The sequence below is a fragment of the Myiozetetes cayanensis genome, unplaced genomic scaffold (genome assembly GCF_022539395.1).
Source record: "Myiozetetes cayanensis isolate MyiCay16 unplaced genomic scaffold, myiCay2020 scf33, whole genome shotgun sequence".
NCBI classification, from domain to species: Eukaryota; Metazoa; Chordata; class Aves; order Passeriformes; family Tyrannidae; genus Myiozetetes; species Myiozetetes cayanensis.
Window position 1 is genome coordinate 2,495,949 of NW_026087555.1, and position 25,489 is coordinate 2,521,437.

The 25,489-nt window shown below is 36.3% G+C and overlaps 1 protein-coding gene across 1 annotated transcript in view; it reads left to right on the forward strand.

The window, feature by feature from the left end:
• The window catches only part of TTC29 (tetratricopeptide repeat domain 29), a 383,434-nt gene that overhangs the window by 311,242 nt on the left and 46,703 nt on the right, over positions 1–25,489 (forward strand). Inside the window, exons 11-13 of the mRNA XM_050327269.1 lie at positions 13,031–13,122; positions 18,679–18,802; positions 23,372–23,603. Of these exons, the coding sequence (XP_050183226.1) occupies positions 13,031–13,122; positions 18,679–18,802; positions 23,372–23,603 (448 nt within the window). The remainder of the gene's footprint in view (positions 1–13,030; positions 13,123–18,678; positions 18,803–23,371; positions 23,604–25,489) is intronic.

The following is a 25,489-nucleotide window of genomic DNA, read 5'->3' on the forward strand; positions in this document are numbered from 1 at the left end:
GAGCACAAGTTGTCCTCACTCTCCAATTGGAAATCATTGCCTAAAATTTACCCTTCTGTTCTCAGTTTAATGGTCTCTGTATCCAAGGGGAGCTCAGATGCTTACGGAGATGAAATCATTGCATCCTGTTCCCAGAGGAGCACTGGTTATCATTACACATAACATCCAGACAATACTGCTTGGAGCCAGTTTGCCTCATGGTAATATGTAGTTCATCACCAGCTTCTGTAGCATGCTAAAGAGGTCTTGCCACACAGCTTGGGACTATTCGGGTGTAGACTCAGGGGTCTCAGCAGTTATTTCCCTGCTTTGCATCAGTTTTCATCTTCTTTATCCTTTTGTGCTGTGGTCCACCTCAGGCAGTCTCCTTCTAGGGGAATCTGAAAGGAGCAGCTGTTACAGACACCATTTCCTCCAATTGTTGCCACTTGGTTCCCTTTACTCTTTAGCCTGCTGCTCCCTCCCCCAACATGCACACACAGTAGAATGCATATGAACTTGTTTCTCTTTCATTCATGTCTTCTAGCAGAGCGGAGAAGCATATGTTCAAAATAGTCATTATCTGATGCAGTAATTAAAGGTTGAAATGATTAAGCTGGAGCCTATTCTATAAAAAAAAATGTGCAGTCACTTTGTATCGAATGGGTTAGTTTTGTTAGAGGAGGTTTTTTTATTTTCTGGGCACTTGGTGTTTAATCTAACATGATTTGATTTGGTGTATAATCTGTATAAACTAGTTTAATTTTATTTGATATATATGATTGATTTCAGTGGAGCCACTCATATGTAAAAATATAAGTGTGTGCAAGTTTAAAAGCCTGAAAACTAATTGTGTTCAATAGCGGTGGGGTATGTTCATAATATTTTTCATATCATCTGGTTTATAATCAAGCCTAGTGGCTTTTCAACAAAATACTAATAGTTCACATTGTATAGATTTTATCTTAAACACTATGGATTTTGTCAGGCAGAGTTCTCCATCTAGGCTAATTTTAAAGTGAAAGTTACTCTTTGCTTGTTTTTTTCTTCACACTCATTATATAAGCTGAGTATTAAGTGAGACACTTCTGTGTCATTCGAAATCTTGCATGAGGTATTGTAAGGTAATGCTGGATGTGGAAATTTTTTTATTTTTAGACTGGGCTTTCAAGAATGGTTCAAAGTGTAGGGTATCATGGATTTTTTTTTTTCTTTCAATTAGAATTGCACCCCAAATCATCAGAAAAAATCCAATCCTCATTCTTCATCTAAGTGTTAGGTTTTTTTTCTAAGTATTCATTTATTTTGGATATTGAATCCTGTGTTTCATATATATTACATATTTAAATAATGTAGACAGTGTTTATGAGTATTTATGAGTACCTGAGATTCATACCAAACTAAATGTGGTAATTTATGACATAATGCTATCTGCATGAATTGTCAGAATTACGATATACAAGCTACAGGCACAACATTTTCAAGAAAAATTATGAACTTACAAAGACATCTTCACATTCAAAATGACCCTGTTAAAGTAATCAGAGGTGATTTATGGCCATAAACTTAATTTCTGTAAAAATCTGTGTCAAAACAACTGGAAATTTTGTCTTAACTCATGCAGCTAGAGAAAATATAACTGTAGCTGGGGTGCAGGTATTCTGAACTTAGTATGTACAATATTTTTTATCTAATTGTATCTATTATATCCAGTTATATAGATTATGCCTGTATGTATATATTTATGGATTTGGTGAATCAAGGAGGAGCTTAGCAAGTCAAAGAACTCCAAATGGTAGAGTGACTGTTATCCTCTTATTCCAAACGTTGTGGAAGGTGGTTGAGAAGAATGAGCATCATTCCTGGGAGATTTGCTTACTATTCTAGTGCTTTACTAGAAGGCTGAATTTAAGACAGGTTTTTGTCAGTGTGTCTGTCTGGGTTTAGGTTGACTGTCACTGAGTTTAGGTTTAAGCTAAACTACTACCTACTACTACTAACTTCTGTTACCACAAAAAGAAACACTCAAGTGGAGACTGACAAGACACATTAAAAGATACTGTTTAATGGGAAACATTTCAAACTTCTTTCTTTTAAATCAGCTAGATTGTCCTTTATTCATCTCTAAGTGATACTTAGTCAGTAGTAAGGAAGTGTAACATTTTCAGCTTAGCAGATGGCATCACGTGCTTAAAAAACATTTTGGCATACCAGTTTAAGAAAAGGTGTCATCATTCCTGGAGGCTTCACTTTCATTGAAGGTGATTTTTAAATTGTTCTTAAAATTGTATTCATGTAGGAATTTAGTGTTTTTCATATATGAGGACTGAAAAAGCAGACAAAACACTGAGTCACCTTTGAAGGTTGGCACTTCTGATTGATGTTAATACTCACAGTGGATTATGGGAGCCAATTGTGAAACTGGTTAAACTTCATGTTTCTGAAGGGACCCACTGCTGCTAGACATTGGTGAAGATAGTACAAACAAAATTATGTGAGACAATTAGCGTTGGGAGTGAACTTTGCCTTGACAAAATATGCTGACTCAAATACTGAAGGAATTAAGAACTTAAAAATTATTTGTGTTGAGAATCATAAAGAAGATCTGAAACTTCAAAAAAGAGGTGAATTTTTTGTTGTTAATATAGCACTTAATTCTTAAAGTGAAAGATCTAATATTTTAATTTGGATACAAAAGTTAACATTTTCTTTTTGAAGTTAAAACCTCTTCTATTGTTTAATTTAAATAATGTTTTTCCTGTCTTAACCATTTTCTTTAAACCAACCAACCAACCAGAAAAAAAAAAAAACAAACAGCAAAAATGTTCTGAGTAGCCCTGAGATGCAGTAATGCTACTTTCCTTCAGTAATTTTCTATATACCACACAGATTTGCACCTTGGTGTTATGGTGTCCACTTACACTTGCCTTGAAACATGGTATTGTTTTCCTTTTGAGTCTGTGGTTCAGGTTGTATTTTGCTTGTTTTGTGGCATCAGAATAATTTCCCTTCGCAAACTGGATTTTTGTCAAGCTAAATGTGCCACCAAGAATATCATCTGTAAGAAAACACTCTTAAATACAGTACTATTGCAGAATTACACTAGTCAGGTTATACAAAAATTATAGAGTGGGAGAAACGAAAATATTAAATACATTAAAAATCTATTACCTGATAAGGAAATCAGATTACCACATTTCCTTGTTCTCTCATAGAAACAATTAAAAATAAATGTACTAGTAACTTGTTGACATTACCCTTACTCTACAGGAGCCTCATGTTCCATAAGAACGGCTGCCAAACACCATAAATGGGTGGATTTTTCATCTCATCCATGATAATTTTCAATTTACTCATTCATACATCCCAGAAGAGTAAGGCAACTGTAGTGAGTTGCAGATTTGACTGCACGATCCATTAGAAAAATCAAGAACACCTTTCAGAATTTAGAATTATTTGACCACTTGTTTTCTCAGGAATCTGAATACAAGTTGATGACAAAACATTTAAAACTCCAGTTTTGGGGGCTATGCCTGGAGGACATTATTTTGTTTGGTTTTAATTCCAAAACAGTACGAAAGTTGCTGGGGTTTTATGTATTTGCTAAATTTATGCAGCCTCACATAAAATACATATATTAAACATTCTGCATTTAGAAGTCATGCTATTTAACATATCAAATGTGGTTTCCCAGACTTCAAACTCTTTTTTTTTTAAAGATTTTGGCTCAGGATATCTGCTACAAAATGGCAAGTTTTATTATTGCCTTACACACATGCACACACACACTTGCACACACAAACACTTTCCATATTACTTTGCAAAGAAATGGAGGGGACTGCAGTGCAGCACCAGGAAAAGTATATTTACATAATAATAGATATTCCAAGATCAAGAGAATTCCTTGTATGACTCTGAATCATTTCCATGAAACTCTTGCTAGCTCTTGTGTTTGAACTCAAAAGAGCCAAATTGTAATTGTCCCTTACTGGAGGTTTCCTTAAAATGCTCATCAAGGGAATAAAAATATCCTTGCATCTATTTTCACCAGGGCATGGAGCCTTTGCTCAGGTCCTACCTTTTTGATAATAGTTGCTGGGATGGAACAATCTGCATATTCTCTGCCAGGTATGGCCAGTGCAGATGGCTCTTCCTTATGTTTTCCCAGGCAAAGTAGGAGCCAGATTGTGAACACAGCTATACACCCTGATTTATGGGAAAGAAGGTTACAATTAGTAACTTGCCCTGACTGAGGTTTCTAAAACTCCAATAACTGTCTTCTGTCAATTAAAAGATGTGATTAAGGCATTTTCTATGTACTCTATTGAAACTTTTTTTAAAGTAGCTAATAAAATATGCTGCTGTTTTTTTTTTTTTCTTTTACTTGCCAGTATAGAAGTTTCCACTCATTTCATTCTCACAGGCTAGGAATAAAAAAGACAAAGCAGTACAATTGCATGTTATAGAGGTTATTTACCTTATGAACTTTAGACTATATTGGATTTCTAGCTTAGCTATACTAAACTTCGGCACCTAAATGCTGGATATAATTGAGGGGAAGAGATAGTTACAGCATGTCTAAGTTTGTAGCTTATGTTATCTGAGAAACAATGGCTTCCAAGACCTTAGGAACTGTCAGTCCATTAGTGTATATCCATTAGGGAAACTGCACATACTATACCCAGGGCTGTAGCAAATTGCTGAAAAACTGTATGAGAAGTTTTCTAATTCTGTTAGATAATATACTTACAGAAGTCAGACTCTTAATGTGTTTTGAGAAATGGAACATTTGCACCCAGACTGTACAATTTCAGGAAATTCTGTACTTAAATGCAAATGTATTCATAATGTGGGGAGGTTTTGTTTTCCATTGTATAGTTAATTCTAATGAACAGGTTATAAAAAAATATTCTGTAAAGTAAGGCTTTTAAAATTAGATTGGTTTCTCAAATTGGCATAGTTCAAGCTACAGCAATTCACTTATTAAATATGTGTTTAAATTTCAATTCAATTATTCTCATTGACTTCGGGGGGACAACTCACATATTCCGGTGTGAGCAAATCTGTAACAACATTGCTTGATCAGGACCATCGACGGCTGGATTGGAGAATAGGTCTTGATTCAGCCATTAGATCTTAAGGAATTTAAAATTCATCCTTTGATAGATAAATAACCTGAGCAGTTAAAACACTGAAGCATGCCAGTGTAAAACCTAGAGCTTCCTGCCTCCTTGCTAGAAGCAATTTGTTTTGCTGTTTTGCTTTCAGCTTATGTATTATTTCAGAGCTGATCAAAAGAATTGGTAGCAAAGTGTGAAATAAATTGTACTTCTAAATAAATCGATTTCACATTCCTTGGTGCTTTAAATGATTTTAGTAATATTAATATTTAAAATATTTCTGTCTGAAATCTTTTTATGACTACACAATATAGCAGTAATGGCCACCATTTCATTCTACTGTTTTTCATACTAGTATATTACACAGTAAACATTGTAAAAATACTATCTTTTAGCACTGAAATGGATGCAAAAGATTTCAAGTGTCTATTTGCATGTAAATGACTCAAGTTTTATTCAGTCAATAAGAACAGTCTATTAATCCTTTTACTACATTATATGGTTAAAACTTAAAGAATATAAGGTTTTCAGCTGAATGAGAACTTTTCCTTAATTTCCATATTGGTTTACAGAAAACTGATGTTTTTTAATTGACTTAAATTGTTTTTATACTTTCCCAGTTTATCTCTGCAGTTTTTACTATTGTGTCATGTGAATTTTAACTGTTTGTTTGCTTTTAGCTAGGAAAACTTTGTATAGTTAAAAATATCTGTTTAAGACTGGACTAAAGATATTAATGAGGATGAAAAAGAATATTTATAGGTGCCTTGTCTAAGAAGTAATGGGCATTTAAGCATGCACATACATATAGTATGATATTAATGTCTTAGAAGGCTACAGTGATCTGACAGCCAGGTATATTCATGTAGACACAACAATCTGATAAAAGCAGTCCAGACATCTGGACCACAGTGCTGCTACACAAAAACATTTCTGAATGATTTGTATTATTGCACTTACCCAAATTTCCAATCTTCTCCACCCCTTTCTCCTTGTTCCTTTCTCCGGCTCTGCCTTTGTCTCTTATGTACTTGCGGAATCTCATTTTTCCTTTACAAGTCACCTCCATCTGCTTATGTGTCAGAGTGGCCCTCGTGCCACACATCACATTGAGGAATTCTCAGGATGAAGGGCTGTATTCACATCACTACTTCTGTCTCGGTACTGTTTCATGCTTGTCACTGCTCAGCACTCAGCGCCACACTGCCTTGTTTTGTCAATAACCATTTATTTGTTGCTGGAATAGTAGCAACCATTACATCTGACCTCCCTGTTTCATCAATTATGAATAGATTATTGGATGTGAACATCTGCAAAAGCTTGCTGTTGAACTTACCTCCTGGCTGGGATTAGATAAAGTATTAAACTGTTGTTTATTGTCAGGCCAAAACTCTACTGGGAAGCCAGGGAATTCCAAGACTAGCGGACTCCGATCAGCAAGCACCAAAAATTGTTTAGTATTGCCACTGTTTCCCATAAGATCGTAGCCATTTATTATTTACACTTATTACTAGTTGTTATAACATACTTGATAAAAGCTCTTGGCAGGCACAGTGTTTCCAGCTATTGTCACATCTGTCAGGATGGAAAGGATACATAAACTGCTTTTTCCTCTTATATGGCTGTTAAAGGGTAACAGATGAAGCTTCTTCACTCCAGACTGCTAAACCATGCTTTATTTTGAAGACATATGTCAACAGTGTCTGGTTTGGAAAACATTACATTCCCATCCTAAATAAAGATTACAACAACCTTTTCTAAGGCAATGTCTTTTACAATAAAGATTTCAAATTGTACAATAATAACAAACTAAAACACCTGCATTTGGTTTTTGCTCTGAAGGAGCTGCATGATTTTTTTTTTTAAATTTTATTTATTTTAATAAAACCCTTTATAGGGTATAGGAAATAAAGAAATGATTACTTCATTTCTTCAAAGCTGTTGGTGTAGAGAATCAGAATTATTATAATTATTAGTGGCACAGAAGGTCAGAATTAAGGACAATAATACAGAAACTAATACAGAATAAATAAGAAGGATGGGAACACAAGTTAATGTTTATTCAATCATCTGTACATTTCATCTCTTTTAAGTTTACTGTGCAGCAAAATGAAGCAAACAAGGTGAACTCCTGACCTTGTGGAAGCCAACAGAAGTTTGAAATTACTCTGGGGAAAGGAACTTTTTCAATTAGTTACTTGTATTTACATATCATTCACTCAGAATCGAAGCAAAATGTACATACTCTGAATATTATGCGAAGAATACAAGTAAGACTTGATACGGGCAAAGAGCCCTAGGTCTTACCTTGATACACTGTTAAGGAATGAGTGAAATGTTTGTTTTCCCTCCTTTAATCCCTTCAACCGATGCAGACACGAGTAACCTGAAGCATATATTGCTGTGCGTTTATAGAGCATAAAGGCAAACATTGCACTTGATAGCCAAGTATATCTGGGGAGGGAGGAGTGTGGACTGGATGGAGCAGTTACCCATAGGGAGAGTGTGAACCAGGCAGCACCTCAGTGATAACCATTTCCTAGCAAAAACCTGTGGAAAGTCTTGAACCAGGTTGTTCCACTTTGTCATGTGACTTGGACAAACTTCTGGGTGGATTCTTCTACTTCCTTCCCCTGCCCCTGATTCCCTTGCTCCAAGATGTATGCTTATGCTATACATTATCAAAACACCCACAATAAATTCCCTGGAATAGCAGTTCTGAAACAGACCAGTTTGGCTAATTCCAGAAAAAGTCCTATCTCTGTAGGAAGAATGACAATGTTTGTGCATTTCTGATTAATTTTTTTCTGGTTATTTATCAAAACAGAACAGTCCAGTGTAATTGGATAGAGCTAAGGGCAAGGAGTTAACATTCACAGAATTTGAGTTGGTGAATTTCAGTTGTGGGAAAAGAGGGAGAACTAAGAGTTCTGGCAAATCAGGGGCTGCTCCCTCTTTTCCCAGTGGGGCACCCAGCCTCTGTATCCCTTAACTGCATGGTTCCAGACAGAATGCTTTATTGCTTCTACCATGGATGCTCACTGTGCCTGAGTATATTTGGCCTCTAACAAGGCGTGGCCTGGCATTCAGATGGTGTTGGTGCATGATTTTCCTGGGATCAGTGAGCTCTTTTCACTGTGATCAATACATTACATGAAACAATACAATTTTCTTACTGCTGTCCAACCTCTCCCACAGTGTTCTGGACAAAATAAGAATAAATCTGGGTTTTTGATGTGAAACTTTTCTTCCTCAGGACTGTAACCACTTATATTATGGTTATAAAGACTGAAATTTTTAATCATTTCTGAATATGCATTTCTTGTGGAGCTGCTGGGCAGAGTTCACTGAACTGCAGAATGCCTATGCATACAGTTCTTTTGTCTTTTATTGTCACTGGGCTGCATCAAAGTGATTATTCAGCGACCATCAGAACTATGCGGTTTTTTTCTGGAAGTATTTAAGAGGTACTAAGTGGTATGAGACCAGTAGTCTCACTTCATTGCATTGTCTGTCTTGCAACACCTATTGTCGGCTTCAGAAAAATACTGTCAGATGCTTCGAGCCAGGCTGGGCCTTGGTCTGCAACTGCAGTGCCTGTCAGAAATCATTAACTGGTGATCTCTTTGACTAATGTTCCAGCTGATTGTCTGATTCATGTTCAAGATCTGTAAATGAGGCAGAAGCATCTTTACTGCTCACCAGCTGTGAAATGGCTCAACACAGCTAGATTTTCAGAAATCAAAATAAAGGTATTTCCAATAAAGTTTGACAACAATATCAAGTGTAAAGCTGAGAACAAAACTATGTTTTTGTGTCTTTTAAGGTTACAGTGTTATAAATCAATATTATCTCATTGTGCTTTTGGCAGAGTAATATATTTTACCAAAACAGTAGTAGCAGCATTAATCTTTTGTTGAGTTGGATAGACATTCTTTATTCAACATAGATTCATACTTTAGATTTTTACTGTTTTGCCCATTATCCCCTGATGTATTAATGTTTAGCACAACCTCTGTCCTTTTATCTGAGTCCTCAGAATATGCTAATGAGGTGTGTGCATGTTTTCATGTATGTGCAAAAGAAGTACAGGTGTGACAACAATAAAAAATAAAGGGTGGGATTTTGGGGGTGGGCGGGTCTTGAGGGAGGAGCTGGTGTATCTGTTTTATGTTAATGGAATAACCCCAGGAGAGTCACACTGGCATAATGCTGAGATAACTGAGAAGTAAATCTGGGCCTGAGATCTGACTAATGTTTTTCTTGGCAGAGGAGGTAAATAAGAAATTCACCACTAGCTAGAAAATTAGTGCAAGAGCTATACCACAAATAGGCTGTAGTTTGAGGATTTAAGCAGAGCTCATTATTTTATTTTTACACTGTAACTAATTCTAGACACAACAGTCTTACAAAGTCCCAGGAAGAGAGGTGATTTTTATGAATGGATGCTCCCACAGTAGCTCTCCTCCTCCCAGATGCAGGTGTATCCACCTTTTAGTGCTAAGCAAGAAAATCAGGGAAATTTTACAATGCATTCTAATTTTTTTTATTATTATTTCTAATTTTGAGCTAAAAAGGCATCTTTTTCCTTTTTTTTTCTTTTTTTTTTCTCCTGCGTACACCAAAATAACAGTGGATGGCACGTGAGACACTTGTCTGTTGCATGGAGGACAAAGTTGAAGTCTTCACCCTGCCACCTTCCCACCCCCTACATGGATGAGAAAAAGTGATTGGAATCCACTGTTCATTTCTATATTAGACTTTGGTTTTCATGTTACTTGTTTTTTGTAAACTAGTGTTTCCACTGCAGAACCTCAGAAGTCAAAAGTTTGAGATAATCGGTGTGGTTTGTCACATAGAGCCAAAAACTAATCCATGACCATTATCAATGCAGTTTTTATAGAGAGTTAGAAAGAACTGTACATTATTCTAACCTGTTCAACTTCTTATACAACCATTTTTCCCACTAATTGCTAGGAGTATCAAACTCTCTTGGAAACAGAAATTTTATAAAAATGTTATATGCATGATCAGGATAAATATATTGCAGCAGCTTCCTTGCTCAGAACTCTTTGTACAAAGTTAATTCAAAAAACAAACAAATAACAACAAAAAAAAAACCAACCAACCAGAACAAACTATAAAGAAAAGGAAGACCTTATGACCCCTCAGTAACTCTAAATCTCTAAAAACTTTTGAGAAGGGAATTCAGCTAAATTTGTGCAATACCCAAACTCACTGTTTTTAGTGTACATTACAGCTATAGATTCTTATGTATTAACATATTCCACCTCTTCCTTGGATGTCACCATCCTCTATACAGATTAGCCGAAAAATATATATATATGATACCTATTTCTGGCTCTGCTTCTGTCTAAAGGTAGGAAAACTTTCACTGGGAGACTCTAAATTCCATTAGATCCAAATTGTATGAACTGTGTCAGATGGAGTGGTTGTTTTTATCCCATAAAAATAAACAGGGAAGTTTTCTTGTCTATTTGTTGTTTTCAGGGCAGTTTACAGATTCTGGCAGCTTCTCTCTCAGTTCTACTTGATTTGCCAGCATGCAAGCTTCATAGTTTTTCATCGTAAATGAAAATTAAAAGTGTGCTCTAATTGCAAGAGACTTTGGGTGAAATCCTCTAATGCTTACATGTTAATCCAGCATTTTATCCTGCCCTATCTCTTTTTTTTTTCCTATCCTGAATGGTGAAGGTCAGGTATGCATCATAGGTGAGGAGATCCCTCTTTACCTCCTACACATAAATGGATACTGTCAATTGTAGCATACAGGGGCACCACACAGCTCCTTTTCTATCAAGCACATGTCCCTTTCTGTGTCCCTGCATATTATCTGAAGCTGGAGGAGTCATTTGAAACACAGACACAAAGAGTACACTTTCTTATGTAATTTATCAAGATTTCCTCCCTTTCATGTAGATGTTTTAAGTATTGTTATTTCATCATTATTTAGAATGAAATATCTGATTTGTGTAGAGTAGTAGTAACCTGGGACCAAAATGAGCACTTTTCATCAATATGAATGAGTGTCTTTATTTATTTACTTACTTCTTTCTCGCAGCTGTTGCAGAGATGCAGTGAACCAACTTTTTACTTCAGTTACTCTGTGTATGGTTTTTACTTGATTTTATCTGTACTTTTTAAGCTTTGGGATGTCTTTGATAGAAACAAAATGTACAGTAGCCAAAGTCTTAGGTGCCTAAGTAACCTTTCTGTGCTAGATAGCAATGACTAGAAGACCTGTGCCCTAGTTAATATTGTAGAGGCCAGTTTAAACTAGTTATGATTTCAGTCCAGTACATAACATTTTTGAGACCTCCTGACATTCTTATGGCAGATTTTCTAATATGGGCACAATTATTACAACAAATGTTGTAGATCCCCTGAGTCAATACAATACTAAGTACTGTTTTTTTAGACACTCGTATGCATTTTTGTTACCATCCGGGATTATTTGAAGGATGCACTGTGGGCCCTGACAACATTAAGTGTGCATTCAGTTTAGGGTGAGTTCTGAGCTGATGTGACAACTTCCTAACTGGGGTGCCTTTTGCACTCTTTTTGTCATATCTGATGCATTGATAACTCAATTGGCAATGACCTTCAAGTATAGGATGCAATGCTGATGTGCATGAGAACACAACTGATAAGAAAGTACTTGAGGGAAGATAAATAGGGCAGTGCACATTAATAAGTGCTACTTTTTGTGCAAACAGAGCTAAAAAATAAGAAGCATGTCCAGGGATACTCCTGCACATAGTAAAACTCTTTCAAGAACTACAAAATCTGAGAAGTGGGAAATAGTGATAGAAATGGTGACATCTCTAGCATTAGCACACATAGGTTGTCTTCTTTTGAACCATGCGCTTTGCCAATGGCAAGAGATGCAATCTTAATAGAAAATGCCCTATCTTTTACCTCAGTATAAATAGGCATCTTGGGGCATGCAGGATACTGTCATGTGTCCCTGGGCGTCTCCCATCCCCCTTTAGAGCTGGTAAATGACATTCCCTACTCCTTTCTTGGAAATGTGCAAAAAGGATTTCCATAGAGAGTCTTTGGAGATTTCCTGTTTTCTCATGTGTGTAATAGATTGGGTCAAACAACAAAGAGGATGGGGAAAGAATAAGATTTAATTTTATATGCACTCTCCTGTCATCACCATTGAAAAAAAAATGGATGAGAAAAGAAATTCTGCAATACAGGTGATGTCAGTGTTAAATTGAATTAAGATCATATGTTTTTGTGCAGCAGCTGTAAGCCTTCAGTTATGGGAAGGTTCATGATAACAGAGTACATTCCAAACTAATGTTAACCAATTGCTTGTGTGTGAATAATTGCTCAGAAAATAACAGCGTTATCTACAATACTTTGGGTCAACATAGATTAAATGTATAAGCTATAACATCCTCAGTTTTTGGGCATCTGAATTGTACTAAAATAATTTGTGGCAGATTAAAGAAAGGAAAAAAATACCAAGTTGTATTTCAGCATATCCTTCTAAAACACTATGAATGGAAAGGATACTGTTCTTAAGATAGGATACTGTCTAAGATATTCTCAGAAACTGATAAAGGCACAGGCTCTTAAAATAGTTTAAATTATGAATAGGGAAATTTATATTGCGAAACAGGTAGTACCTCTTTGATTTTTGCACATTGCCAAAATACAGAGATTTAAATTAAATACAAATTGCGTCTTTCTGATTTGTAATTATTGAGTGGTTTCAAACAACTATAAGTAATGATCAAAACCCTAGTCCCATTATGTCTACGTAGAGAACAGATGCAGAAGGGGAAAAGCTTTAATTTTGTGTTCCATGTGGACAGAGAGACTGGGGGGAAAAAAAGAAAAAAAAAGTGGAAATTATTATCATATTATTTACTCAGTTTTATTTTCCTGTTTCACAGATTTTGAACACCTCTTTAGCAATATTCACAGCGCTTCATGATTCTGCTGGCCTAGGCAGAGCATATGCAGCTGCAGCCAAGATCCTGGCAAGGTAGGTTAGCACATCCTTGTCTGACTGTCAGTGCAGATTCATTCAAGTGTGAAAGACTTAGATTGTTAGAGGTCTGTCGCTTCCCATTACTGACTGCTTAAATTTTAAGCAGTGCCCTTCTTGCAGTAAGTGACCCTTTCATTGAAAGTTACTTTAAACTGGTACACATTTTTTAAAGTGTGTGGTCCTAGCTTTTCTTTGCCTGTAAACTATAATATGTCCTTCTGGTTCCACATTTTGGAGGATTTTTAAGTTGTTGGGGGTTTTTTTTCCCCCACAAGTTTAAGAGGGGCCTTACTGAAAATAGAAATGCAGGCCTATTTTCCAAGTTAAAAAAAGACAGGAAAAGTTGAAGAATGTCGCAAGTTTCAGAGAGTGTCTCAGTGTAAAATTTTCTGAACTGTAAGTTTCCATTTATTTTATTGCACTCACTTCTTCTGTGGAGGCATTTCTGGCTTGTGCATGTGTAACTACATTTGTTGCAAATACGATGCTTGTGTTCAGTATTTTTGTTTCAGCATCTGGCATTAAAATCTTCCAGATTAATTAGTTTGAAACGACTTCAGCTTCTGACATAAATAATTTTGACACGAAGTAGTCTAATACTGTTATCATATGAAGTAAGAGGGAAAAGAGCTTAAAATGAAGGTTGCAGCTGTTTCTTGATTCATCCTGTGTTTGGGGACTTCAGTGCATATGATAACATGATAGAGGTTGGCAAATTGTTTATGGAGAAGGACTTGTCACCAGGTTTATTTCAGTGTGCAGAGCAAATTCTCCTCTTTGAGTTAGACCCCTTGTCCATTGGCCTTTCAGAGCATATAGGGACCAGCCACAGCCACAGTTGTCTTCAGCTCTCTGATACACAATTCGTGGCTGCCTGTATTCTGAGCATCCTAAATAAGGGCATGGGATAAGATATTAAAAAGGACATAGAACAGACTAAGAATACCAGGTCAAAACTAGTTTTCAAAACCATCTTAAGCCTAATCAAGAAAGATTTAGTTGCTGGAAAACCAGCTGTTACAAAGAGTGGCTTTGCAATGAGTACAAAGTTGTCTGAGCTCTCAGTAGCATTTGTGGGCTCCTTGTATTCCCAGAAAGCATCAGTCTGGGTAGAGGGTGGGTTAAGACAGTCAAGAGAACATTCCTAGTAAACCACGTATATTAATTTCCTCCCTGTGTGATTTAGGCATTCTGAAGTGAGGGCACATGTATTTATTTACTCAGACCTTACAGATTTGGTGATGCTTCTGAAGTCAGGTTGCTAAATCCTTTGTCTGATAGACCATGCCAATCCAAATCTTTATCTTAAAAGCAGAGCTAAAGAAGGAATGACTAGTGATTTTATGCTGCATCACATCTGTACTCCACACTTTCTGGCAACATTCTTTAGCTACTCAGGAATGAACAGATTCACTGCTTTCCAGTTTGTAATTTGAAAAAGAGGGAAAACTGTAGGTAAGAAGCAATGAGAGGGAATACAAGGAGCAGTAAGACTCCCCAGTTTAGTATTTAAGGCATTCTCATGGAAGAGGAACATTCCAATTGATTCAAGTGAAGGAGGAACTCAATTTCATGTATAGGATCAGGGATTTAACTGCTAATCTATTGCAGTGAAGACCCAAATATAAACCCTTTCTCTGGAAAATGGCAATCATATTTTTAAAAAACACATCTGGTAGTTGTGCAATGAGAACATTTACCAAATTAAACACCTTACATATGTACTTGCTTTGAACAGGTTTAGGTATATGATAGGCATTAACTGTTCAACCCTGCAAAACGTCATGATGATTCTCAGCAACTTTCAGTCATTTGAGAAACTTGATGTAGAACAGTCTGGGCAGCTGTGAATCATAGAATGATGGATTCATAAAATAGTTTGGGTTGAAAAGAATCTTCAGAGGTCATCTAGTCCAGCCCCCCTGCAAGAAGTAGGGACATCTTCAACTAGAAAAGGTTACTCAAAGCCCCATCCTGCCTGGCCTTGAATGTTTCCAGGAATGGGGCATCTACCACCTCTCTGGGCAACCTGTTCCCATGTTTTACCACTCCCGTTGTAAAATATTTCTCCCTTATATCTAATCTAAATCAAACCTCCTTCAGTTTCAAACCATTACCCCTCGTCCTATTGCAACAGGTCCTGCTAAACAGGTTGCCTCCGTCTTTATTACAAGCTCACTTTAGATACTGTAAGATCTCCAGAGAGGCGTCTCCAGACTGAACAAACCCAACTGTCTCATCCTGTCCTCACAGGAGAGGTGCTCCAGTCCTCTGATCATCTTTGTGGCTTCCTCTGCACCCACTCAACAGGTCCATATCCATTCTGTGCTGAGATGCTCCTGAGCTGGACATAGTACATACATATTGGATAAATGCATGAATTTATTCGGTCACCGATGGTGGCTGAATCTCCATATTCAACTTGTTCATTTTTTTTTTTTACTAGTATTTTTACCTGATCTAGGCTAGACCTGTGCAAATAATTTTAAATTTTATGGATAATGTCTTTACAAAGAAAAGATGGCTCTTTCACAGAAATAATGTGTTATAGTCATAACATCTATGAGAATTTGCACTGATTTCCTCATGACAGGATGGAGAAAGTGACCGAGCCCTCCTGAATAGCTCAGAATCTGTCTGTGGCTTTGGAATATTTTGTGAAATTTTTGCTGCAGATGTTTCCAGAGACCACAGGAAACCGAAAATCTCTATCATGTGCATTTAGGCATGTCATTTTCCAGGGAAAAAAATCTGACATAATAGCATCATGTTCTTGACTTATTCTGCTGGTGTCCACCATGGTAATGACTTCTTGTGGACACATGATTTATACATCCAATTCCATCACATGAGCAATCCTATAAAAGGTGCATATTTTCATAAAAGTCTAATAGGGGTAAAAATCTCATAGGGCATTTTAACATGAAACTGGAAAATGAGTTGCTGTAGATGTGTAATCTCTTCTGCTGAAGTCATCATAACTGTTCTGTGGGATCATGAATGACTATATCTTTAGGAAATTACATTTTATGCATTTAGGAAGGTGATGTCTAAGGAGGTAGAAAGTATATGGCTGTATAAAATAACATGTAGATTTTTGAAGGAACTATAAAATATTAGCCCTTTGAGTAGGAAAGGCCTGTTATCATGTTATCAGATCCTGTGCAGGATGAAGTGTTTCAGTAATCCTTCTAGCATACTTTAAATATGCAGTGCTCTTAGAGCTGCAGTGCTCTTCAAGTAAAATTGTCAAACTGTACCAACCAATTGCTAGCTGGCATAAGTGAAGTTCTAACAGTGAGAAATACCTTTCTGATATGTATCAAATTGGTTTCTGTTTTCCTGAAAGAGGTTATATGCCCTAGCAATTTTCATATTTCCTATATGTGCAGCATAGGTTTTTATTTGAAATATAAAAAATGGCCAAAAATACATCAAAACATTTCTATTAATTCATGAAATTAAGAAAGCCTTTTTACATTTTCTCCTGTCACTGATTCCATTTGCTTTATTACTTTCATCCTCTAGCCCACAAACTTGGTGGCACAATCAACAAACCCCTCAGTGGCTGTTTCATCTCTGCTCTATTTGATTTCTCCACTCTGAGTAAATGATTAAGTTTTCATGCATTGGTTCAACCAAAATCTATGTTCACTCAACCACATCCTTTATTGATTACTTCTACTGCAAACAGTAGGCCAAGTGTGATATACATAATTGGACAGTTGTCAGGGGATGTGGGTGTTAACAGTCCTGTTTTCCCAATTGGAAACTGGAATCACCTTGATACACAAATATTCTGCACTGTTTCATTCTCATTCCTTGGACCAAGGAGTCCTTTTCCTCAGAATATATGTTTTTAACTCTCAAAGGTCTGGTTGAATGGATTTAATGATTATACCATATAATATGCTCTTCAAGTTGCACCTGTGCACTGCATATAGAAAGCTAGAAAAACTGGAATTAATATTTGTCTAACACTTTAACCTTGTCCTTTAACTTATATAAATCATATGCTGTATTTCTGCAGGGAAACATTTGATTTTCTCTTCTTAGGAAAAAAATAGATTAAAAAATATATGTTTCTAATTCTAAAATTTAGAAGCTTTTTGACATTTGGTAAATGTTTACAGTCCAGGGGGTTTTTTTGTATTCTCATGGTATTAAAATACTTAATTTAGGGAAATTTAGTATATCCAAGTCTCCTTATTGACAACTAAGCTTTACAGTAGCATATACTTGAACATTCCAAAAATGTTAGTTTGCAATGTTGTAGCATCCTTTTGTAGCAATCTTACCCATCTCAGTCACATACAGATAGTCACTGCAATATTGTAAATTTGCAGCTAAGCTTTGCTGTATTTCCTGTTTTGTGACAGGCTCTACCCTGTTATAATTACTCTGATAGCATAAAACAGGGAAGTGCAGACTTCTGCCAGACTTTGAAAGCACATCTCCCTAATATAGTTTATAAAAAACCTGTAACGTAAATAAATGCCTGGCAGTAATTTGCTGCAGGAATATAATTTGAAGGTGGTTTAAAATGGTGAGAAAATAAATCATAACTCTTTATCATTTACAGAAACTTCTATTTCTGTGAATTTCTTAATTAGGACTGGATTCTCTGCCTTGCTTGGTGCCTTGACATTTAGCATGCTACGCTCCTACATTAGTAACTCAAGTTCATGGCTAATATTGAGGTCAGCTGGAGTAACACTTCAGCCTTAAAGGGAAAAGAGCACAGTGCCTTACAAGCAAACACAGATGTCCATCTTACACCTTGCAATCATGCTGCTGAGGTCTTATATTGTTAATGTGAGTGGCTTTATTAAAAAAAAAAAAGGGAAATCTGCAACTGCTATTGTCAAAGTGCATTAGCCAATTTTCAGCTTAGATTCAGCTATGACCTCAGGTTGCTCTGATCTCTCTGGGATTTGGGGGTGGCACCTCCAATCCACAGTTTATAGGTTTGGCTGTGTGACCCTGGCAACCTTTGCTGCACCCAGCCAAAGTGCAGTATTACACTCAGGGAAAGGCTGTCACCCTCAGAACTGAGAGACAGTGCTGTTATGGAGCTCACCACTAGGGTTCTAGAGCATGAAATGGCAGCTCTGAATGACAGCAGCACAAAAAGTCTTACTGAAAAAACAGCCTTCTTACCTCTTCCATTGTTTTGTCAGATTGTGGGGTCCACTTGTTTTTAGAATGTTATCAGCTTCTCTGTAGAAAAAAATTTAAATAATGAAAAGTTAAAAATCCCTGTTAAATCATCACCTGCATTTTCATTCTTGGATTTAAAATATGACCCAATATTCTGAAGAAAAATTTTGTTTTTTCTACTGGGAGGATTCAGTTCTACCCTCAGACATTCTGTGTAGACTAGTCTCACTGGGCTCAGCGTGGGTAGTGCTAGAGGCCATTTGAAAATAAAATTCAGTCATGGAGGAGTCGTCACAAAGTAAAGTTACCTCAGAATAAAGGCACAGGTCTTCAGCACCTGGAGAAGCCATCTGAGTAAATATTTAATTTTGTCCTTGTTCTTTTCTTCAGTCAGGGAAAGTCAGCTGAAACTTTGAAGTACTTGGGAGAGTTCATGAAGGATGCTGAGAACGCTCATCTAAGCCAAAGTGTGGTGGATGCAAATGTATTACTTGGGAAACTTCACAATGAAAGAGTAAGTAGTGATTGCAGTAATGATCTCAATGATTTGGTTTACTTTGTGGTAAAAATCTGGTTTTGCATGGGACATGACCCAGGAGGATTTGATCAAGGTACTGCTTACAAGAGTTACCAGATGAGAAGGCACCGTTTGACTAAATAAAATATACCTTAATTTTTTTTGAGAAGGTGGAAATTTCACGCCATATTTAGCACGTAGAGTTTTGTTCTAGAATAGATGAATAAAACCTCCAAATTCAGATCATGATAAACTTGTTGCAAAAAAATCTGTATCCAAGTTATCATTGGGGCCATACATCCCATAAAGAGTCATCAGTTAATGCAAATGAAATTTTATTGCAACATACATTAATGTATGCTGCATTGCATACTAATGAGCTGTTTTTACTCTTAGCTTGATTTCTTGTCTACATTCTCTCAGCCAAATTTATGAAATGGGTGCTAGTTGCAAATAGTTTGTCAAAGGTCTGTGCTAGTAGTGGAAGCCCTTTCTCTTGCGTATGCCTCCATCCAGCTTTGATCTGCACTGTTTAAATCAATAGATGGGCAGTGATGGAAAATATTAAGCTGGAGGTAACTAACACACTAACACACTCCCTTTATCAGAGTTTCTGAGGTCTTTTGAAGTGCTTCTTTCAGACCCATGTGCCAGTTTCAGAACAGTTCTGTTGGCTACCTGTCTGGGTAGTGTTTTCCGTACTTACTTCCCTTACTGTGTCTAGGGATGCAGTGCTTGTACTGCAGTAGCCCTTGGGTTTTGAAATCACAAGGCTTAGAAACATTACTGCAGAAGTGAAACATTCTTGTTGAGCCCTTTAACTCCTAATTTAGAGCTGAAATGCTGCACAGAATGATTTAAATACAATAAGTAATAAGAATTTGTTCTGCAGACAGGACAATATGGAGATTAGGAAACGCTTTTACTATGAATGAAATAAAAATAGAAATACCCTTTCAAAATTACCCTTTCTAACCTCTGTTGTCTATTTTTTGGTCATAAGTTGTAAGTGTAAGATATTGAACAGACTTGTCCCTTTTGACTTGTACTACACCCAAATGTGCTTTTTTTCTGGATTCCTCTTACAGAGAACTTCTGCTACCAAAATTGTTGTCCTGTTTTTATTTCATAAGGAGTAGAAAAATTTTTTTACTCTGTAATCTCTAAATTAACCTGAGAATTTCTTATTTACATATGTTCTTAGCATAAATGCTGAATTTCCCATGGAAAATTTAGTTTTTAAGTCTTTGACAACTTTAAAATGGATCTGAAACTTAGAAGAAAGCAGGGTGGTGTGACACTGTGCTTAATTATTCTACTCCAAATTTGAAAAATAATTAGCTAATTCTGTCTAACTACTTCTGCATTTCATTCCTTGTGCTACCACTGATAATAATCAATTCTATAAGAGTAGATATTTTGACAAGCAACCTCTTTTTGATTGTTCTTTAAATTCTCAGTTCAGAATTTGCTGCCTTGAGCCGGGGTAGTAGTGTAAGAGGGCGCAAGTACAGTGACTTAATTTATTAATTTATATAAAATATGTGATGTAAACATAAATTAAAAAACTCTGAAAGTTTGAAATTCTCTATTTTCTATACCACTTTTTTCTGCATAGTCAGCGATGTTTACCAAAACTGAGTCTAAATTAACATTTCCTCTTTTGGTTTGCTGCCTGCTGGTGTCAGCTGTCATCACCAATATTCTCTAAGTCATTATTAGGGTATTTTTATTCAACTCTGTACTTCCCTAGTAATACAATTTGCAGTTGTATTATTCTCATCTAATTAAAATATCTCTATTTATATCCAGATCTATCCTTGTGGACCTTTAGTAAACTGGGGTATAACTCTTACTGTTCTCCTCAAAGTGGCATTGACCACATTCACTTTGCTCTGTCCTTACTGTTGCTGTGTCTTTACGGTTCTGTCATCTCGCTACTCCATCACCATCACTGTCTTTGTTTAATGCTGTACACTCAGTTTGCTTTCTAGCCATGATTGGATTACCCAGATGTTTCTTGTTTCCTAAAATCTCTGGGTTTGTGTTATGCACAAATATTAGGTCTCATTTCTCCCAGTTTGCTAAACAGGTTGCTTACTTGAAATGCAAACTCTGATGAAGTTAGCATGGCACACTCTGTCATTTCTCGTTTCACTTTTCTCAAGTTTCTTGGTCTGATTTGCTGGATTCCTCTCACTAATTGCATCACTTAACCTGTTACAGTTCTCATGAGTATGGTAGTTAGGTAGATGTTTCAGCTTTTTGTCTATTATCCTAAGAATTATCGTTCTTTACTTGTTGCTGTGTTCTCATTCTAATTCTAATTCTGCTCTCCTACTGTATTAAACAAAAACATAAAGATTACCCACATTTCTCTCTTTTCTCCTTTTCTAATTACAGGCACATTTTAGCAGTTATACGAATTTTGATCCCAAAAGTTGTTATCAAGTGCAGCAGGAATCAGTTGGAGTCTCTCCTCCTGGTGTCTGTGCAGAAGGGAATTTCAATAATACTAAATCAAGCTGAGTGTGAAAGGATAAGACAACTCTGAAAATGTTTTCAGTCGTGAATTTTTTGTCATCATGGCAGCAGAATTCTACACCACTGGGCAAAATGGAAGGTGTATTCCAGGGAGCAGGCAGGCTATAGCTAAGTGTTGATGACAGACATATAGAATCTCACTCAAGAAGTTTGTCTAACTCTGACAACAGCCAGAACTAATTCCTTCAGAGTAAGGTGTAAACAGTTCCATAAGGAGCTGCTCCCAGGAAGACCTTTTATTTTTTGCCTTGTCTTGTTTGTTGATTTTGGTTTTTTCACAAGGATATCCTACTTTCTTCTTAGTAGGTTTAGGATCAGGGTTGCCACCATAAACAATCCACTAAGAAGGGAGAGCTATCTGGAATAATTTTTAAATTTCTTGCTCTTCAGTTATGTTCAGTTCATCCTTATTCTTTTATTGTAGTTGATAGCAGTTCTTAGTCTATTCCCAGTTTATATTTGCTGTTTGGCATATACTTATTTTATCCAGTTTCACTAATACACTGTTTATTTAAGTAGATTGTATCTACTCTCTCTTTCTCCCCTGAATTCTTGATGCATGCTAGTATTTTGTTTGACCTTACCAGATATTAAAGCAGTTTTGCATTTAGGAGAAGACATTGCAGAGCTGGGCATGTTATTTCAAGGTGACTTTCCTGAGCTAGAACCCACTAAAAGTTTCAAACAGTTCAGGCAGTATGAAATATCTCTCAATTTCTAAAGAATCCATGTCATTTGCTATCACCGTATGTCATAACCACTCAGGTATTATTACTTTGTCCCTTTGAAATTCCTTAAAGCCTTGCAAAAACCCTCCTTTCTTTCCTTTTTGACAGTCTTGAAAAACTTCTTATCTGATTTTTTTCTATAATAATTAAACATTAGACAAAACTGGTACTAGAGCATGAAGTTACTGCCCACTGCCATACCACTGTACTACTTCTCAAGGCTGGATTATACTACCTAGTTTTAATGATACATGTTACGTATTTCCCAGCAATTTAACCTCTTCATCTTTAGATTTCTTCAAGTCTTTCATATATGCTTCCTTTTGGTTTGGTGGTATGTTACATTTTAAATTAGAAGCTCACTCCTCCAGCTCTTCTTTTGACTCTGATGCTTACTCAAAGTAGATTCACGGAAAAGAAGAAATATGCAAAAGATGAAGAAATATACCAATTTAAAATATATTATTTTCATTTTTCAGCAGTATCCTTCAGCCTACTATGATTTTCTGTAGTTTTCTTTTTCTTCCCCTTTGGTCAAGAATTTGAGGAAGGTTTTTCTTCTATATATCACATAAAAAATCGTTCTTGTTATGCTTTTTTAATTCTTCTTAATGTACTATATGCTGTAGTTTATACTCCTTTTTACTGGGTTCATAAATATTGGATTTCTGTATTCTGGAGGATAAAGAGGGAAATTATTTTGGTATTTTATTTAGCAGCAGTGACATACATTTCTCCAACTGCTTATCTTTTTTGATATTAGGAGTAATTCCTGGGGTTTCGTATACCCTTTTCTTCACCCAAAAATGTATAGGTTTTAATTTCTGTTCTTTTCAGTGCTCTAGGTCTATCACTTCATTGTGATTTCCTCCTACTTTTAGGATTTATTTTCTAAAAATATAGTACCACCAAAAATTAGGACCTTTCCTCCCACAGATGTGTTGAATATAATGAAACAATAGCGATAATTCCTAAATGTCCTGGCTGGAATCAGAATTAATACTTAAGCACTGATATTCTTGCGTTTGTGTGTTCAAAATACTGCACAGAAAACCAAGAAACAATTCAGTTCCTGAGAAAGATATGAGCAGTGCTCATCTGGATTTTAGGGGTCAAGAAACAGCAAGGGAGAGTGATTTGCTTAATGCCCTGCCATGAGTCATTCTGTGAGCTGAGCTCTCCGCTGCAACATCTCTGAGGTACCAGAGGAGCAGGCTCTAATGTCAAGGTAAAATACAGGTGACTACAAGTAGTTTTGAAATTTATTTTCTTTTTTTCCCCTCTTCTTTACTAGGGGAACTATGTTGAAGCTTTGGAATATTTCAGTCAGGCTTCTGAGGCAGCCAAAACTTTAAACAGTGTGCCCTTAGTGGATGAAACAAAGGCTTACTGTGGCATTGCAAAGGCTCATCAGCTGATGGTGGCATTTAACAGTCGTGTAGCAGCAGAAGATCCCCTCAGCCTCAAGTACCTGCTGGCATGGAAGGAAAACAGAAGTGACATGTGCACTGACCCTCTTACAGTCGGTAAGACATTGGTTATGAAACACATTAGAGCTGCATTGTCCTCAACAGTTAAGTCATTTTTCTTGTAGAACTTTATGAAATTATTTCCTGGGTTTAATCCTTGTACTGAATGTAGGTTAGATTTACTCCTTTGTGTGCTTATTGTAAAGGCTGAATTAAATAAGTTAAAATAGCAGGGAGAAACAGATAGTAGTAGTTGCTCTGGATGGTAACTTTTTTTTTTTTTTGGTGCTGTTTGCAAACCATGATGTATTACTTTAGTCAAAAATGATTATTTTAATCTGTAAAGAAAATAATAATAATCCTCATTTGGAGTACATTTTTCAAGTACATCCAAAAACAAGTTCCCTGTTGCTAAAAATTAGAAGTAATTTCTGCTTGACGTAGTTCTCAATCCCAAAGAATGTGCTGTTTTATTTTTTTGTATCCCTATATTGACAGTGGAGAGGAAGGGAAAAAATAAAAACAACTCTGGTTTCTTTAGTGTATTTCCTTGTCTCAGGTGGAGTAGAGGAGGACTTTGTGTGGAGTAGGCCTCTGTCTTCATGGGTTAAATTTTCTTTGCTTTTTCCCTTGTACTATATATTAATATGAGACAAACTGAATTATGCATTATCTCCAAGTATTGATAGTATTAAACTGTACTGTATTGGGGAAGAAAAAGGGATAAGTCTACTCCACCTTGAAATTTTCCTCTCTGCATTCCTGTTAACAGCATGAATCTGGAGTACAGTGGAAATAAATGGCAGCTGGGGTAAAGTTATAATATGGAGCTTCAGAGTTATGGTGTTATTCCCTCAGTTATCATACTTGTAAAGACAAGTAGCTTGGCTGCTGCTTTCTTCTGTATCTCACCCTTTCATAGAATTGTAAAATTAAGTATCACTTCAGTTGTGAATTTTATGTATAAAATAAAAGTTAATTAAAGATGTTAGCAGCTTAACAGGAGCCAGGTTACCAGAGACAACACTAGAAGCTACTGAGAATTGTTGAACAAGGACATTCACTGGCATGCTGAAGAGATAAATTAGATAACAGTGTTTTAAGTTCTAGTGATGGTAACACTTTTACGATGGCTGTATATATATATATATGTTTGTGATTTTTGTCTCAATAAGTGAACACCTAGCACGCTCACAGATTTTCTTGACTATCAGAGTTATTTGGGTGCATGTCTCCTGTCTAGACCTATAGTGCAAATGCCAAGAATTCCAACAGAGATGGCCAAAGAAGAACCCAATGTCAAGCAATTTTATAATCATTTCGTATGAGGATCACTAACTGTAGCTGATACAAATAGGAGGCCAGCAAAAATCAACAATATCAACACCAAAAATCCAGGAACCTTGAAGAGAGAGGATGATCTTTGTTATCTCCAATATGTATTTTAGTTCTGACACCTAACAAGGTTGTCTGTTCAACTTTTATACATTGCTTTCTCCAGTCAGTTTTGAAACTCATTTATGATATGTGCCTCTTTAAGCTCAAGATTCATGCTCCTCTTTAAAAGAACTTCAGGGATAAACAGAGTAGGGTTAGAAAAGCCATTCATGTCCTGGCAAGCGTGATACCAGAAACAAGTTTTGCCTACTGAGATTCTCTTCCTTCTATATTTGTGCCTAGTTTACCCTCTGTTACTTTCAGAATTGCAGTTTTCATTTCAGTTCCAGTTCACTCCAGGAACCCTGTGGCTACTGCATATTTAGCAGCTCTTCCAGTTCAATATCATTCTTCTCATTAGTGCTCCAAACTTACTCTCATGATACCCAGATTACATCCAGGAAAACATAGTGTCACACTGTCAGCACAATCTGTAACATTTTTCATGTTTTGTGTGCCAAATCTCTCGTTAATACTGGCATTACATTTTTAATATCTTTGTGTGG